At 37.1% G+C, this 19,186-nt stretch overlaps 1 protein-coding gene across 1 annotated transcript; it reads right to left on the reverse strand.

The window, feature by feature from the left end:
- Positions 1-14,246: 14,246 nt before the first annotated feature.
- LOC116255271 (uncharacterized) lies at positions 14,247-16,108 on the reverse strand. The gene is made up of 3 exons (XM_031631045.1): positions 15,882-16,108; positions 14,597-15,098; positions 14,247-14,494 (listed from the first exon to the last, which is right to left on the reverse strand). Exons 1-3 carry the CDS (start codon positions 16,106-16,108, stop codon positions 14,381-14,383), a joined length of 843 nt encoding a protein of 280 aa, XP_031486905.1. The 3' UTR covers positions 14,247-14,380.
- Positions 16,109-19,186: the final 3,078 nt, after the last annotated feature.

The following is a 19,186-nucleotide window of genomic DNA, read 5'->3' on the forward strand; positions in this document are numbered from 1 at the left end:
ATTAGAATGAAAATTCTAGCTATCATTTTCATTTGTGTTTGATAGTTTGGAATTTTGACTATAGAATTGAAGACGACTTATTTGACAAAACGTAAATTAAGTTTGTAAACTTGATGAACTAAAACCGTCATGACATGTGCTTAGATGAAAAAATTCTAAAATTCTTGAATCGTAATTTCACCCCTTAAGGTAGAATCATAATTCTAGAATTTTGATTCAAGAATGGGCCTATAATTCCAAAATTAAAATTCTTTGTTTGGCAACACAATTCCCATTTAATCAAAAATGAAAATTTTAATTCTAGAGTTCCACAATTCCTACCTCATCATACACCTCCTTAATGGCTCCAATATCTTCTTGCAGGCCAGTAGGCCCCAACATTCCATTTGGCCAACAAAAGTGAACCTGTCATGAAAGATTTTCTTAAATTCTTTTCTTGTCTCTTTTCCATTAAAGGCTCTGTACAAATTGACATTGCCCTAAACATAGTGATTCTAATACAGTTTCCTAAAGGAAGAGTGGTTCATTTTATTGCCCCTATGTCCTTCATCCTCAGAATTTACAGAGCTTGCTTCGTGACCTATTAACAATAAGTAGACCACATTGCCACCCAGTGTGCTACAATTGCTTGATAGCATATTTTATAACATATTTGGTTTCCTGAAGAGAGACAAGATTATGACAGCAACTGTGCCTCTGGCACTTATCTAATATCACCCTGAAAATCAATAGCACTCCCTCATTTTAATCTCAATAGAGCCTTTTTCAACTTAAATTAAAGTAGAAGAGTTCCATTTTTTTCATAACCACTTCTGCTTTGCACTTCAAAACAATAAGCAAGGAAAAATAAATAAATAAAAAATCTGGGGCACTTATAGAAGGAAAAATTGAAGCCCCACAGGCGACCAATGATAAGAGTGACTAAGCCAAGGGTTATTTGTAGTGATATTTTGACTATGTTCAGACCTCCACCTCCGAGTACAAATTCATGATTTTTATAATGTAATATGGATTGCCTCAAGAACCATAGCATAGCTGGTCGGCCTTGCAAGCCAAAAGTCTGATCTCCAACTGGATGATTGCTAGTCTCCTGCATTGCTAAGGAATGTACTACTGTCTTCTACCCAAGTTACAAGGCAGCCCTAGATCATTGATATAGAAAATGAGTTGGGGGCACATATAAACCTTTTTCCTTGCATGAACATTTTCCATCAGAATGATCATATGCACAGGAAACTTCAAGCCTCCGCATTCAACTGTGTATATGTGCCTTATGTATAAATAAGTTTGCATCTAATGGATGCAATTCGACTTCAACTCAGGCATGAGGCAGGTGAGGTCTCACACGGAGCCCATTCTTTGAAACCTTAATTCGGCTTTGAACATCTGGTGAACTTAGGTCTAGTTGCATAGCTCCAGAGAGCCAGGTTACTGTCTCATAGTCAATTGAAAATTTTTTAATAATATTTTAGGGAATCCTGAGAAAAAATTTCTAGCTCCACCACTGCTTTCAACTCTAACTCTAAGATGATTTTTGGTTTTCGAGAAGTTGGATATGGGCATCTTTCAAATTTGTGATCTTCTGTGAACTGGGTTTGATTTCACATCCAACCACTGATATCTTTCAAAATCTAGTCTGCAAGCCCTGCCCTTCGGCTTTTGAAAGGTGGGAGGGTTCCTTCTCTCTTCTTCCCAATTTTGCGTGGATTTTGACCCTTTGTGCGCTATACACAGATGAATGTCAACTTTTTGGGACATAGGTGCAGCAGCCCTTAGCACTGCTAATATATGGTCAAAGCCATCTTTGATAGCGCCAATGCACCAAGTTATTTTCTTTTCTGATGTTAGCTTCATTCAAATTTATCCAGGATCAATCTCAACTTTTCGCATAACTTTTTTCTGAAACCTTTTAATATTATTTTGACTCATTCTATTATTATCTTCTTCAACTTTTCAATTACGACTTCTTTATTATGTGTTGTTAATAACTTCAAAATCTTATTTCACCCAAGGTCCTTGAAAATGTTCCTTACGTATATGCATCCACACCCATGTAAATAAACAAGTAATCAAAGTTTTATCCACTGTGTGAATGTTTGCAGCTATTATATTCCCATATTAGCCTCCGCACTTAATTTTTCAAAAGATTTTGACGGTCATCCATTTCAATCTTCATACTCATGCTGTCCCCCATGATTGCACATGTATCTGCTCGACAAAGTTGAGAAAATGTGCCCAAACAGAAGGTCATCTTGGAATTACATGCCACACCCACTCTAGAACATAGCTAATATTTGATCTCACAAATCCACGTCATGCAGATATAGCATGCATATAACTTGAAGCAAATATGAAACTGACAAAGATCCTACACAAGGCCTTCATGGAGAATATTAAACCCATATTAGACACTTGTCTGCCCTTTCATGATCATGCCATTTATTTTGAAGTCAATTAAAAATTAGTTGGTCTCAGAATTCTTAATATGTAAACTGTGATTATCTGTATTCAGTTGCAAAATAATAATTTGGAGCTCAAACACTATATTATATGCAGTATTCAAATGTGGTTCTTGTGTCTTACGTTTGACAAACATCCACTAATGGTGTGGGTTATAGCTTGCACCAATTTCCTTACCCATGGATAATTTTTAACCTGCTAAATGCTAAAATACAATGTTGCCAAAAGCATTGTCAATATGATATGCATTATCTACTTATCTGTCTAAATTCAGGGTAAGAAAATGGATGAGTGACTTTTAGACTTATCCTTTTCTTTTTATGGATAAGACAATGATGTTATCATAAGCACTCAAGAAATTTCAACGTGCAGTTACAAGAACTGAAACAGATATACAGTAGCTGCAAAGTGAAGAACATTCTAACAAAACTATTTATCTTTGTATTAGAAATTTAGAACAGAAACTGCAATGCAAAAAGCGTTGCTCAATCAATAAACTTTACAGTTTAAGGAACATATCTACCTCAGGTGGGACTCTGGTAGGATCTTCCAAAAGATGGGAAGGTATAACTGTATCTGCTACACGATGTGTGTCAGACTGCTGATTTCTCAAAGAGCCCATGCTACTTGAACTATCATATCTTCTTGAACTATCATATCGTTTGACTACTCGTGGTGGAAACTGCCTAGAATCCAATTCATTGTCTGAGTGCCATCCATTAGGTCGGGAACTTGACCCCATTTCTTCAAGGGTAGCCCCACTTACATGGTCCTCATCTTCAGATGCACTACGAGATATTTCCCTCTGTTATAGCTTAAACTTTGCTGTTGTAGGTCTTCAGTCAGGGAGATTCCAGAACTTCTTGTTGTTAATGAAGAACTATCAGGTGAACCAACTACTTTGCGTATGAGTCCATTCACCCCCTTGAACTGACGAACAATGTCATCCATTGCATCATCTACATTAACTGCTCAATGCAAATTGCAAAGACTTGAGTTTGAAAATCTGAAAGGTGAAACTAATCAAACAAACGGATGCTAATTAACAAGCAACATTTGTGAATTGCAGAATTTGAATGACAGATAGGATCCGAACATGAAAAATAGCTGCACCATAAGTCAGCATTCATGCTCAATGTTATCCGTATCAGCGTTTTCGATACGTTACACCTAATAAAGACGATACGCGTACGTATCGTACGCGTATCGCACGTATTGTGCGATACGGTGGGCGTATCGCACGATACGTGCGATACACCCCCGTATCGCATGATACGGGAGTAAAATTAAAAAAGGGGCCGTCGGGCCCCTTTTTGCTTCTTATTTTGAAACTGACGCTCCTCTCTCTCTCTCTTCTTGTTTCTCAACGCTACCAGAGACATGGGAGGGAGAGATTTTCTCCATTGCATCAAGATTTGCCGGTGAAGAAGCTTCATTTCTCGTTGTGGGGAGTCTTGGGACGGTGGGAAGCTTGGAGAAAGAGGGTTTTTTGGTTTTTAACACCAAGAAGGTAAGAAATAACTCATTTTTGCCGTTGAATCGTTCATTTCTCTTATTTCCTACATTTATTTGTATGTTTTTACTTGTTTTGTGAAGATATAATGTCGGATCCTACATGGCAGTGGTGTACAAGGGTGAATCCCAAAGATAGATTAAAAGTTAAGTGCAATTATTGTAAACAAATCATATCAGGAGGGATTTCTCGCTTTAAACACCATATAGCTGGTACACATAGCGATGTGGTTGCTTGCAATGGCTCCCAAGAGATCCCATTGCCAACGTATGTAAAGCACCAGTGTCAGCAGCTTCTTGATGCAGTGAAAGCAAGTAGGATTGAAAAGGACATGGAAGATGCGGAGGAAGGTTATGGGGACCCACATGAAGGGGAAGAAAGTGAAGGTGAAGATGTTCAACTTGAACAAGAAGATGTTGGTGTCAGTTTGGGAACAACTAAAGGGAAAGGCGTCATGCATGGAGGTGGTTCTTCTGCAACTGCAACCAGAAAAAGAAGAGGTGCAAGTATAAGTTCAGTTTCACGAGGACGTGGCAGAAGTCAGGGTCGTATTGGTGGTGGTAGAGTACCTACTATGAAGTCGAGCAATATGTCTGGTTCGATCAAGAATTTTTTTCCCAATTATACTGCTGTTGGTGCTCAGTTTGAGATTTGTATAGCCATGCAATCAAAGGATATTATTGAAGCAGGAGATGAAACCATAGGAAGGTGGTTCTATGATGCATCAATTCCCTTCAATGCAGCAAACTCTTATCATTATCAGCCTATAGCAGATGCGATTGCTAGTGTAGGGCGAGGGTATAAAATGCCCTCTTTTCATAAATTGCGAGGTAAAATTCTCAACAATATAGTTAGATATGTGAACACATATTGTGATGAACTAAAATTGAGCTGGAAAGCTACATGATGCAGTGTAATGGCAGATGGGTGGACAGACATCAAGAACAGAACATTGGTAAACTTTCTTGTATATTGCCCTCTTGGTACTATGTTCTTAAAATCTGTTGATTTGTCTGATACTCCTAAGACTGCTGATATGTTGTTTGGGATTTTTGATAAAGTTATAGAAGATGTTGGGCCTGAAAATGTCGTATAATTTATCACTGATAATGCAGCAAATTATAAAGCTGTAGGTGAAATGTTAGCAGCACGATATGGGACATTTTATTGGAGTCCATGTGCTGCTCACTGTGTAAATCTTATGCTTCAGGATCTTGGTGAAAGAGATGATATGAAGTTGACAGTTCATAGATGCCAAGAAATCACGAAGTTTATTTACAATCATGCTTATGTCTTGAATTTGATGAGAAAATTCACAAATGGGGCTGAATTGATTCGACCTGCACAAACACGGTTTGCTACAAATGTTTTGACTGTGCAGGGTATAGTCAAGCAAAGATCTTCTCTCAGGCAGATGTTTTCAAGTGATGATTGGCCTGCATATCCACATGCCTATAAAAGAAAGGCTACGACAGTTGTGGATACCATCTTCGATGCTGACTTTTGGGAATCATGTGTGCACTTATTGAAGATTTGTGTACCTCTAGTGAAAGTCCTCAGATTAGTTGATAGTGAAGATAGACCTTCTATTGGATATTTATACGAGTCTATGGATAGAGCCAAGGAGGCCATTAGAGATAATATGAAGGGAAAAAAGAAGTTGTACATACCTATATGGAAGATCATAGATGAAAGGTGGTCTAGACAACTTCATCGCCCACTTCATGCAGTAGCCTACTACCTAAATCCTGCTATTAGATTTCTTCCCACTTTTAAGAAGGACAGAGAGGTCGAGTATGACATGTTGGATTGCATTGATGTATTAGTAAGTGATAGTAAAGAACAAGACGTTATCCATATGTCGATCAACAAATATGATACGGCTTTTGGTACCATGGCGAGAGACACAGTAGTTCGATGCAGGACAATTATGCGTCCAAGTATTAGAAAAAGAGACTTTATACTTTTTGTTTTTTAGCTTTTATTATACCTTCTCATATATTTATTTCTGACAACATTTTTACTTTCCATCTGTTATTAGATTTGTGGTGGGAAAGGTTTGGGCCTGATTGCCCAAAATTAAGGAAGCTTGTAATTAGAATCCTTAGTCAAATATGTAGTGCAACTTGATGTGAAAGAAATTGGAGTGTATTTCAGCACATCCATAGTAAGAAGAGGAATAGGCTGGAACATAAAAGGTTGAATGACCTTGTTTACGTTTGCTATAATATGAAGTTGAGACAAAGGTAAACATTTGTTTCGTTATACAAGAATATCAAATTCTAACATATATTTTAATCTCTTAACAATTTGTTAATTTTTTCTCTTGTTAGGCAACTAGAAACAACATCTACGAGGAAGCATCACAATCAATATGATCCTATCTTCATTGACCATTTTGATATATTAGATTCTTGGGTTGAAGAAGAACCAGCTGCAATACTTGATGAGGACGATCTTGATTTTTTGAATGTTGAAGGAGCAGCAGAGATTGTTGAAGAAGGAGAGGCTGGGGGGAGCAATGGAATGTTGGTGACATTCCATTTGCAACAGAGGGGATAGAAGAAGAAGTTAATGAAGAAAATGAAGATGATGATGAAGAATGAAAATGATGATGCAGATGACGATATGTTTTGAGTTTTGACTTCTGAAATTATGAATTGACGATAGGTTGCTTAATATGTAATTTTGATTTTTGAATGTTTGATACTTTGATTTCTTATTTTGGAATGTCTTGTTCATATTTAGTAAGTGCATACTTCATAGTTCATATTTCATAGTTCATAACTTCATATACATGAATGATGAATGTTCCTTTAAATACATTTTTATTGATTTTTTCTGATTTTTACTAGTTTTTTTGGATTTTTTTAGATTTTTTTCGGATTTTTTCCTATTTTTTATAATTTTTTAATATTTTTACAAATTAAAAAAATAATTTTACGATACGTTACGATACGGCGTATAGGTCGGCTCGACCGATACATGATACGATACGGCAGTGATAACATTGTTCATGCTTGGTAAGTGCCACCACGCTTGGTAGCATAAGAGGATAAAAAGTCTACTCTAATATTTGAGTTCGAAAAGTCCAGATGCTGTATAAGTCTAATTTACATGTGAGCCTAGAGCATCACATGTGGAAGCAGTGAAGCAATTAATCACATGATTGAAAGGAACACAAGCCAATTGTTCAAGTGGACCAAAAGTTGATTTAGAATCTACACACCAAGGCATACTCCAATAGTGACAAATGTAATCGTACAAGGCATAATTCAACTTCGGAGCTTATTTTGCTCATAGATAAAGATATCTGCTTGAGGAATAGAAAGCAGATAGAATTATCTTGAACAAAGGTGGAATGCAGTATAAAGAAACAATTCTGTAACAATAATAACACTGGATATGGTATCCCTACTGTGGTGCAGATATAGCATTTAACTGTTATTGAGATAATCAGACCATTAACAGGAGGTATAATGCTTAATGACATGCAACTAGAAAAAAGGAAAGTGTGACATAAAGGAAACAGAGTGGACCAGAAGCACACACAACTGAAAATAGTTCTAAGGAAAGAGAATCAAAAACCTGCCAACGTTTTCATGACTGATGTTGACTTTCCAAACGAGTAATTCTGTAGAAGGAGCAAAAAGAGAAATAATTGCAAGCGTCAGCTCAAAAGATAACCGTAGGTCCATAACCAACCTAATAGAAAGGAATTTGACTTGAATTTCGGCAGATGAGGGGTGCACTGAGGAGAAAAGGAACCTTTGATGAAGCGCTTAAAAAGTCCCACACAATACCCAGGACAAATAAGAGCAACTGAAAGTAAAAAAAAAAAAAAAAATTCAACTTGATGAAAACACATTTTAGAGCAAACCTGCAAATATTTGTCTAGCAGAATACAACGTTGATGAACAAAATAGTCATCAATACTTGATGAGAGAAACCGCTTAGGGGGCAGTTGTAAAGAATAGTTTGGCATATCCCTTAGGTGGCGATGCAATCTCTCAAAGTTTCTGTACCTGTAGGTTATGAAGCATCAAAGGATCAGCCAGATCTCCTAGAAAAACATAAGAAATCATTATTGCATAAATTACTTTGGAGTAAACTTCATTATCAAATATTACATATTTAGTCTTGATATAAAATGAAAAAAAATGACAACCAGGAAACATGGTTATGTGCAAAACTTAGCAAGCTAAATATTCCTTATTAACTCAAACATCAAATGCAGCAACTACCTTCTTTTGACAAACCATGTTTCATTGTCTACACTTGCCACGGCAGTTGAATAAACTGCAAAAGTTTCAGATCCACCTTTTTCGAAATAAGTTCCAACAACCTGCCAAAATTGGATGTGAATGTTAAGAAATAATAAAGCAATAGAAAACAACGAAATCATTTTTCATCAAATTGCCAAAACCAGAGGATTTATTGAAAATAAAAAGAAAAAAAGAACAACGAAATCATTTTTCATCAAATACAAAAAAGTAGAGGATTTATTCAAAATAAAAGGCAGAGAGAAGGAATCATAAACATCACATGAATTGGGCTTCAACCACTAAATCCATACAAGTACATTTGGTCAAATAGAACAAATTATGATAGCTTACACTAGAACTTGAAATGAAAATTTGGTGGAAAGGAAGGCTAACAGCAATCAGCAGATGACTGAATGGAATGACCATCTTTCTGTGGGACTGTCAGGAGCGGAAAGAAAATCTCGAGGACCAGAAGTATTCGAAACTTTCCGAGGAAGGATAAAGTTAATTACTGTTAAAGTGGCTTCTGAAATGAAGAAGATAGAATTCGTGAACCAAGACCAAATTACTGATGAACAACCATACTAATGATACAGGGAAACCAGACGTTCCAACTCCAATCATGGCCACCTTTTCCTGTGAAGACCAAGGAAACTTTCCGACAAAATTGGTAATCTGAAGTCTACAAAGACAGCTGAAAATTTCAAAAACTTCTTGTGCACAAAATTTTTTCCCAGCTCATCAAGATATAAATAGCCATCATCTCTAAATTGAATCTCTATCCTTCGTCCTCATCATAGACTTTTTAAGTAATTGAAATCCATATGCTTTTTCTCGAATAGCTTCTAGTTCTTTGGAAATCTATAACAAATGCCTCACAGAATCATGAAACCATTGCTTACTCCCTTCCTTCTACATTCCATTGTGTTGTCCCATACAGTAAGATACCTAGCAGACAGACAACCAATGTGGACATGCACTAAAATTTTCTATTATCATCAATATTCTAAAATTTTAGGATTAGAACTTTCAACATTTTCTAAAGATGTTCCTGAGAAAAAAGAAAATCCAAATGAACTTCTGAGGAAAATCTTTCCGAGAACAATATTTGCAACTGTGGTTCCAACTAAGTTCAGAAACTTTTTCAATTAGAAAAAGGAAAATCAATTTTCTGTTGGCTACAGGCTGGGTATGTTTTACATCATCGGACCCAGGCATGGTTTTCTTAGATGTGACTAATCCAAATGAATCTGGATCCAGCTGCAGCAACCATATCCCTTAGCTAGACATGAGTTTGAACTCTGAACCATATAGTTTCAGCAGGGATCTGACCTGACTCCTGAGACATCTCTACCCCTAAATGGGATGTGGCAATGCCTATGCTCTTGGAATTTTAGCTTCTTAAATTGATGTTTCTTTTCAGATCCAGGGTAGTACCAGAAGTAGTGTTTTTTACCAGTGTCATCCGTATCGCACGATACTGGCCCATATCGTGTGATATGTATTTCCTATGATACACGATATGCTTGTGTGTCGTAGGCGTATCGCTCATATCGTACGATACGGCCGATACACCCATGTATCTTACGATACGGGGATAAAATGATTTTTATGTTTTTTTACAAAGAAACCTATCTCTCCCTCTTTCTAAACAGGTCTAAAAGTTGTGAAAGGGGAAAGTTTCACTAGTTTTTCTACAAAAATTGCCCATTTATGTGATAAATTGTCGATTTAGGGGAGAAGTTGTTTGTGGAGAAGAAGGTTTGCTCGTGGCCTTGTGGGGATTGAGACCTTGATTGATGATAATCATGATATATTATATGTTGTGAACTTGTAATGTAATCTAAATTACTCTAAGTTAAATTTTAAAGTTGTGATGGATGCTTATTATGCTATTATGAATTTCTTATTTCTCATTTCTAAATGTGTCGTTAATATATTATAGCTTATGAATGATATGATGAGTTTTTTTTATATAGAACACATTTTTTTTGAAATTTTCTTTATTTTTCCTGATTTTACCATTTTTAAATTTTTTCTATTTTTATTTTTATTAATTAAAAAATTAATTTACAATGTGCTACGCTACGCTTACAATACGTTATGATATAGTGTATAGGTCGGCGCAACCGATACCCATTATGATATGCCTTTTACAACATTGTTTTTTACTACTTAGCCTGCATTAACAGACACACTCCCTCTCTCTCTCTCTCTGAGCTATGCATTCTACCTAAAAGTTCAACTTTCTCTACAGCATCTTTGGATATTAAACATGTTTGAGATACTTGGTCCGTTTACACATGGTAGTGGTGAAGAATGATATACACAAGTCTCCATTTGCATAGGGGCTAGGGCAAGGTCACATTCTACATGGGTTGGACAATTGAAATTGCTGAGAAGAAGATAAATATCTTTTCTTTTGAGTTGGCTGAATCAACTTCTGAAACAATGGGTCTAAAACGGACACCATGGTTTACAATCAAAATTCGAAACCTATGAGTTAATAGATCTACATAATGCGATAAAGATATAAAAGGTAAGCTACACCATTTTCAATAGCTACACATCCATATGCACGAAAATGAAAAACCAAGCATAGCACATTTACAATCATCTTGTTGAGAAAAAGCTATGTTTTGAGGTGTTCTGTATTTTGGACTTTATTATTAGGTAGTTTTTTGAATTTTTCAATATTTTTTGGACTCTTTATGTAAAGAGTTAAACATAACCCTAATCAGTCTTTTTACTATATTGGAAGTGTGGGAGCCGTAACATCTTAACGAGCTCTCTTCTCTCTCTCGTCTTTTGGCTCTCGTTCTCTCTTCTCTCACGTTCTCTCTTCTCTATCAACCATTTCTCTCCTCTGGGTCTTCATTCTTAGACATTGAAGATCAACATGGTATCAGAGAGGACAGTCTTGGGGACCCTGCTAAAGCTGTTCTAAACCAGCAAGTTCCCTCGTTCTCCTATTCTTCAACGACGTCTGGGTGCTGTCTATCTCTCTTGACTGAAAAAAAAAGGTATTTCTCAGCCTGTCGAGGGTTAGGGTTTTGATCATAAATATGTAAATCTGTAGACGTGATCAGAAACCCTAACCCATGTCGATTGCGTTCGGTGGTAGAACCTCTAGCATGTGTAGACAGTTTTTTTTTTTGTTGCTTGAAGATAAACATATGAGTTAATTTCTACTGCAAATGTGTGCCTGTCGTCGAATTCCAAAGCTTGAGGTGATGTTGCAGAAATAATGTGTTGCAAGTCAGAAAATTAGTTCTTTGGTGTTTGGTTGCTGTCGCAGTGGGATTCTGTCTCTTTTCTTTTGTGTATAGTTGCTGTTGCAGTGGAATTCTGGTGTGGTGTTGCAGAAAAAAAAAGGGGGGACAAAATTAAGAATAAGATTCAATCGTGGAATACGAGTGGATATTCTTCTTTGGGGTAGATTATCTTCACATCGTATTAAGTAAGATTCAATCCGCTGTGGTCTTCTATATTTGTTTATCTTCAAGGATCTATCATGGCTGCCAATAAGTCTCTACAACATGAATCTGAAAATCAGCAAGCTGAGGAAAGAAATATGATAGTAGAGAAAAAAGATTTGATTATACTTTTGGATCTACTATCAAACTCGATGGATCTAATTATGATGTTTGGGCCAGAACTTTCATGCTATCAGTCGTTGGGCATGGAAAGAAATATATATTAGAAGAAGATGAACCAATAGAAAAAGTTGGCAAGTATGCACAGTGGGAGGAAGAAAACAACATAATTAGTGTTTGGCTTATGAATAGCACTCAGTCTCATATAGCTGTTGGGCTCTGCTATTATAATACAGCAAAAGATATGTGGAATTTTCTCCAGCAGACATACTCTCAAGACAAGAACATCAGCAAAATTCTACAAGTTCAACAAGAACTGTTACAAATGCAGCAAGGTGACATGGATTTAACCAAATACTTTACGAAATTAAAGTTTACTTATGAAAAGATGAACTCTTTAAAACCTCCTTGCAAGCATTGTCTTAAATCACACATGGGGCAAATGATAGTGGTTAAATTTCTAGCTGGACTATCATCAGATTATTCTGCAACCAAAGCACAAATGCTTACAGGGTCAGATTTTCTTGATCTTGAGGAGGCCTTCAACAGGTTAAATAGATTGGCTGTTACTCTTCTTCCATCTACAAATAATTCACAACCATCTGCACTTGCCTCATTTGGAGGAAGACGAAATGCACAATACTCTTCTTGTGGTAGAGGAAGAGGCCGTGGTCTAGGAGGATGAGGAAGACTTCAATGCACTTATTGTGGTCGTCTTGGTCACTTAGAGGACAGGTGCTGGAACAAAGTGGGTAAACCAAACACATCTACGTCCACGACTATGACATCCTCATCCATTCCAGCTCCAAACTCACAGTCCACTAATATGGTTCCTAAGGTGAATCCCACTGCTGCTTCGGTAGATGCCACTTCTCTCAAGTTAACTCCTGTTGAACTTGACTTAACTATGGAGCATCGATCAAATACTGCACCTTCCACCTCATCGACTTCTCCTGCTATCACAAATTCAACATTTTCTGCAAGTAGAACTCCTTCTAATGGTTGTTGGATAATTGATTCTGGAGCATCTAAACATTTTTGTGGAGATACTAGTATTTCAAATTTGCAAAAATTTTATCCCTCACAATATGTTTGATTAGCGGATGGAAGACTATCTCCGGTTGAAGGACATGGAGATGTTTGCCTATCTCTATATTTACATGTTCATGAAGTGCTATATACTCCTGAATTCGCCCTTACACGATCAACGAACTCATACTATTCCCAAAGAACTTGTTACATGTAAGCAAAATTACAAAAGAGATGAATTGTAGAGTTATTTTTGACCCGAGTACTTGTGTATTTCAGGACCTATCGACTGGGATGAAGATTGGTGGAGGCCATGAGAGAGATGGAATCTACTTCCTGGATACATCCGTTAAAGAGGCGTCTCTTTTACTTGATTCACCTTCAAGTGCATTCCAATGGCATTTCAGACTTAGTTATTCATCTTTTCCTAAGCTTCGGCAGTTTTGTCCTCAGATTTCTCCTTCAACCTCCATCGAGTGTCAAGCTTGTCAATTAGGCAAGCATAGTTGTACATCTTTTCCTTCGAGTCAAAGTCATTCTAACCTTCTGTTGTGGCTCGATCCAGTGCAGAGTCGGAATATCGAGCTATGGCTCAAACTGCCACTGAAATCACATGGGTGAGAAGCATGTTAGAAGGTCTTGGAAGTCAAGTAGAACTGCCTATCAAAATGTACTGTGACAATAAAGCGGCTACTTATATAGCCAATAATCCTGTCATTCATGAACGGACCAAACATATCGAGGTGGATTGCCACTATATTAGAGACTTAGTTCAAGCAGGGATTATCTCTACTGAATATGTTGCTTCTGAAGATCAAGCTGCAGATATATTTACTAAAGTTCTTCCTATATCTGACTTCATGAAGTGTTGTAACAAGCTGCATGATAGACATCTATGCTCCAGCTTGAGGGGGAGTGTTGAGAAAAAGTTATGTTTTGAGGTGTTCTGTATTTTGGATTTTATTATTAGGTATTTTTTTGAATTTTTCAATACTTGTTGAACTCTTTATGTAAAGGGTTAAACATAACCCTAATCAGTCTTTTTACTGCATTGGAAGTGTGGGAGCCGTAACATCTTAACGAGCTCTCTTCTCTCTCTCGTCTCCTCTCTCGTTCACTCTTCTCTCACGTTCTCTCTTCTCTATCTTCTCTCAACCATTTCTCTCCTCTCTGTCTTCATTCTTACTGATTGGACATTGAAGATCAACACATCTTAAGAAGGATATTAATAATATTTGCATGATACAAGAAGACAACCAAAGACAATAAATGATATCCACATTCACCAGGGGAAAAAAATGAAGGCTTATCATCTTTAAGAAAATTGTATTAGAAAAATTAAATATGTACTTTAAGAAAAAATCCAGACAAAGTCTCACCCGACACTTGAACTTTGGTAGATATGATGACTGTTCCTTATTAAACACTAGTTCAGAGGTGCTCTTTGGATTTGTTTCTTCATGAGGCTTGCTCAAATCCATGTAGTTAGACTCTTCATAAGTCACAGCATGACTGATTCAAGAGGTAGATGCTTCACAAATCCCCACATCATTCTTAGTAATAAATGAACTACTTTTTGAACGCTTGAGTTGAGGTTTGCTGCTTTTCACATTCAGAGATCCTTCTTTCCCCTGTACAATAGAAGGATTGATCATCATGTCATTCATTCGCTATTTATGCATATCGCTGATAAAGAATTATCAATTCATATTAAGTAAGGGTGCATTGCTCACCATTTCCCTCTCCAGGTTCCTTTCATGGCCTGTGACATTAGAACTTCCAGCAGCCTTAATTGGTGGTTTTGCTTCTCTAGGTCCTGGGTTATCATGAGCATCAATTTTGGCTTTATAATTTCTTCCCTTTGTCCAGAGGTTTTCAAGATTTTCAGGAGCAAGAACTTCAGTTCTTCTCTCCCTTGCAGCTTCAAATCCTCTGGCCCACTCTGCAGTACGTGAAGGCAGATGATGCACTGATTCTGTTTGGGAGGAGATTAACTTGACATGACTCGCCATACTTGAGGAAGCTTCAGCACTGCCATCAATTCTAACTAAATTTGCCAGATCCCCTTGGTTAGCAGAAGCTACTAGTTCCCCAGGATCTCGTTTATCTTTGCAATGTGCTGATGCCATAGCAGTTTGTTCATTTTGGCTGGCAACATGAGATGGCTTCCCAGCATCTAATTCTCTATCATCCTTTTTTGTGAGAAGAATATACTCAATTAACTCATTGATGTACCTGACAGAAAGAATACTAAATTTGAAAACTGCATTGCACTGAAAAACGTGAGAGAGAGAGAAAGTGAAGAGAAGACTACTAGGAAGAATATTAGCATCTTCTTTTATGCATGAAGCATTGGTCTATTTTGAATTTATCATCTTTTTCCAGCAAATAGACTACTGCTGGAAAATAAGCAATGAATCCAACTCATAGCAATGCAGCAACACAGAGCAGAGGCTGACCAAAATCCTTCCCCCAAGGATGAATAGGTGATAGTTCGATCAGCTTCTCACCTTGACAATACCCATACTGAATGAATGCTTTAGATGCTCATAAACATCACGAACTGGCTGTCTTCATTATGCATTCACACAAGAGTTATCATTTGAACTAATGTTCTTCTTTGTGAGATGTTATAAAGAGCATGCTTATGTCATGTTGAATATAACCCTTAATAATACTATTGAGAGAACAAGCAAGTACAATGTGGAAAACTAATCAACTGCGTAGGAGAGTCGTCCGTGTGAACCCATCTTGTCCATTCGTTGCAACATTTGGTGCGGGATTCGACGAGCGGAGAGAAGACTGTGGCGTGAGACGCGTCGGGATTCGGGTGTCCGGGCGTATCCTAACAATGACATGATACCGCGGACTCACCGGAGACCGACCATAATATAGTCCAAGCCATGTTTAGAATGTTTTCTTCAGTCACCGGCACCGGTGACCGAAGAAAACAGTCTAAACATGGCTTGGACCATATTATGGTCGGTCTCTGCTGAATCCGCGGTATCGTGTCATTGCGAAAGCAGGATACGCCCGGAGACCCGAATCCCGACGCGTCCCACACCACCGTCTTCTCTCCGCTTGTCGAATCCCGCACCGAATGTTGCAACGAATGGACAAGATGGGTTCACACCACCGTCTTCTCTTCGCAGGGGGCTGTTGCAGAGAATAGCTCCTTCGTCCTGGCTGCGGATCGGACGTACAGGAAGCAACATGTGAACAAGATACACAATCTTGATGGGCATATGTCTGTATAGTTGCATGTCAAACAGTAGTCCATTACCTTATGACTAGCATGTTGACTGGATGCAGGCTAGGATAACTTAAGTACTTGAATATTAAGAAAATGTGCATGTCTTTCTAAACATGCTTCAAAATTTGCTGCCTTCAAATTTTGACCTGTTTCACCAGCTCATCATCCGGTTTATCAATTGTCTGGTCAGTGTCAATAGCCAGGTGACAAAATAGATCCATTGCATCTTTCTGTCCTAGCAGTTGTAAGGTGTAAACAGACTTGAGCGGCTTAAACTTGTGAAGCTGTAAAAAGAATTTTTATGTCTGCACTCTCGAACAGAAGCATCTTGAGTACCGTTTCGAACCAACATCATCCAGAACTAGGGATGTCAACGGATCGGATTCGGATCGGATACATCTTTAATCATATCCGTTTTTTCGGACATTCATATATTCGGATTCAGATTCAGATTCGAATTCGAATAAATCAAACTCATATCCGAATCCGATCTGAATCCAATTTTTATATTTATATCCGAATCCGAATTTTGAACCGGATTTTGCCATTTTCTAAGTATTAGATAGAGGATATTTGCCTAAAAATGAATCCGATCTGAATCCGTATCCGAATCCGATCCGATATTCATGTATATCTGAATCTGAATCTGATCAGATCGGATGTCATTTATTAAATCCGAATCCGATCCGATTTTTTAATTGGATATTAAATTTTTATCCATATCCGATTTTTTCGGATCGGATCGGTCGGATATCCGATTCAAATCGGATATATTGACATCCCTATCCAGAACCACCAAGACAGAATGTTGCTTTTGTTTGTTTTAATTATACGTGAGCTGAGTATCTGCATCATCCTCATCTATGAACTTAGGAACAGAATTGTGATTGACCAGCCTCGTCCACTGTCTCTGATAGATTATCATCAGATCCGGAGATTCTGAAACAGTTAGAAACACAATTTCTCCAAACTTTCACAAGGATGTAAACAGTTGAGAGAGATCAAGAGTGAGTGACTCAGGGAGAGAAACGAGCGAAGGTGAGAGGGAGATGTCACTGTCACCAGCGCTGCAGGTGGCGTCGCTGGTTCGGGTTGCCAGTGGCTGTTGAGTGAACAGAGGGAGAGCAGGAGACAGGGCAATACTACCGGTCGAAGTAGCTCCACCCCTCGGATCTTGCTGACCTTATAACCGATTTACACCGAGTCAGTGGAGATCATACGTATGGTTCATGTGTATCGGAAATGGAAACATCAACTTATATCATTCATATGCCTTTGGCTCGCACAAATTATAAGTGAGTTATTTTTCTTTTGTGCCTCTATATTAAAAGAAAAAAAAATACCTCCAGCCAGACATCCAATTGTTTTACATATTAACAAAGAAATAGTGTCAAAAACTATACAATGGAAATTAATTTTACAATATGACATTTTTCTTAAAAGTAAATGATTCTTTTGTTTTATATAAATAAGTTCTTTCTTCTTTAATTTGTCACTTTATTTATAAAAAAAAATGAATTGTACTCTTTAAGTAGTGTTTGATAAAAAAACAACACTTTATTCTTGAAACACGTGTTTTAGTAATTATCTTACTTGAAGAAATATAACTTTACTGGGTCCACCATTTGATTGTTAGACTTATAAATAATATTCATATTGCATATTTTTTTTAACAACAACATGAATTTTTAAAACATGTGTCTTAAAAACGTAAGTTTTTCTTATTAAATACCCCCTTAAGTACTCACATGCATTTGTATGTGATGTTTAAAATACATTTTTTTTACAATGTGAAGCATAAATAGATTTAGGGAAATTGTTTAATATGAAACATTACACCTTTGAATAATATTCTAAGAAATACAATGGTAAATTTGTAACCCTCCAAGTTTCAATGGATTGTGAACTACTGATGTCTCAAATGGTGAGTTGTACATGTGGGTTTAATGTCTTTTCATTAAACATGCATGATTTTTCATCATGGAAGGCCACCATGAACCTTGGTTACAAAATGCATAGAACGATTTTAAATAGCTGAAGTTCCTATAATCTTGGCAACGATAAACATGGGAAGCTAAATATGATTTTTGTGGAAAGATTTTCTTTTTACTTTATCATTAATTTTGATTGATCTTACAAAGATTATTTCATTGAATCTCTCTAGAACAGTTGCCTTTCAACCTTATCGTTAACATCTTCCCTCAAACTAGACGATAGATCTAAAAGTTGAAGTTTGTTGCAAAACTTTGTAAAAGGTATCATGTCATCTCTTTGGCAGTGATTCAGCAAGCCCAAATTTACTTCATGAAGTTTTTTGCGAAGCTAGATCGTGCTTTGGTAGCGATTTAGAAAACCAAAGTTTGATTTCTCAAGATTTTTTTCACAAGATCGAGTCTTTGCCTTGATGAAGAAGGCACCGATGTATTTTGTATGCTACCATGAGCCTTGGTTACACAATGCATAGAATAAGCTTAAATAGTTGAAGTTCTTATAATCTTGACAACGATAAACAAGGAAAACTAAATCCGATTTTTGTGAAAAGATCTTTTTTTCTTTTATCATTAATTTTGATTGAACTTGCTGAGATTCTTTTCTTTAATTTCTCTAAAACGGTTGCCTTTCAACCTTATCGTTAATACTATAATCTTGACAGCGAAAAACATGAGAAACTAAATCTGATTTTTGTGGAAAGATTTTCTTTTTCTTTTATCATTAATTTTGAATTGATCCAGGGATTCTTTCCTTGAATATCTCTAACATGGTTGTCTTTCAACCTTATTGTTAACAGAATACGGCAAGGGTAACAGATGAGCAAACACGATAGCACATAAAGAACTTGCTAAAGGATGCATGGAGGAGGCTGAATAGAGAGATGCTCTCGGCTCAGCAGCAGCAGCAACAGACTGCCTTCTCTCTTTCCTTCATGAACGTGGCTCTCAGTATTGCGAGGGTCTCCTAGTGCATGTACGACTATGAAAATGGGGTCAGTGTCTTGGAGCCTGAGTCTATGGACCGAGTCTACTCTCTCATTGTCGAGCCCATCTATACTGCCTAAGCAAACCACTAATCG

This window comes from Nymphaea colorata, chromosome 5 (assembly GCF_008831285.2).
Source record: "Nymphaea colorata isolate Beijing-Zhang1983 chromosome 5, ASM883128v2, whole genome shotgun sequence".
Classification (NCBI taxonomy): domain Eukaryota; kingdom Viridiplantae; phylum Streptophyta; class Magnoliopsida; order Nymphaeales; family Nymphaeaceae; genus Nymphaea; species Nymphaea colorata.

Excerpts from the sequence above, each read along its gene's own strand:
- LOC116255271 (XM_031631045.1), bottom strand. The coding sequence starts at position 16,108 with ATGCCCATCAAGATTGTGTATCTTGTTCACATGTTGCTTCCTGTACGT. Across the intron at positions 15,099-15,881 it reads TCCGGGCGTATCCTGCTTTC|GTACATCAATGAGTTAATTG; the intron begins GCAATGACACGA and ends TCTTTCTGTCAG. Across the intron at positions 14,495-14,596 it reads GGAACCTGGAGAGGGAAATG|GGGAAAGAAGGATCTCTGAA; the intron begins GTGAGCAATGCA and ends TCTATTGTACAG.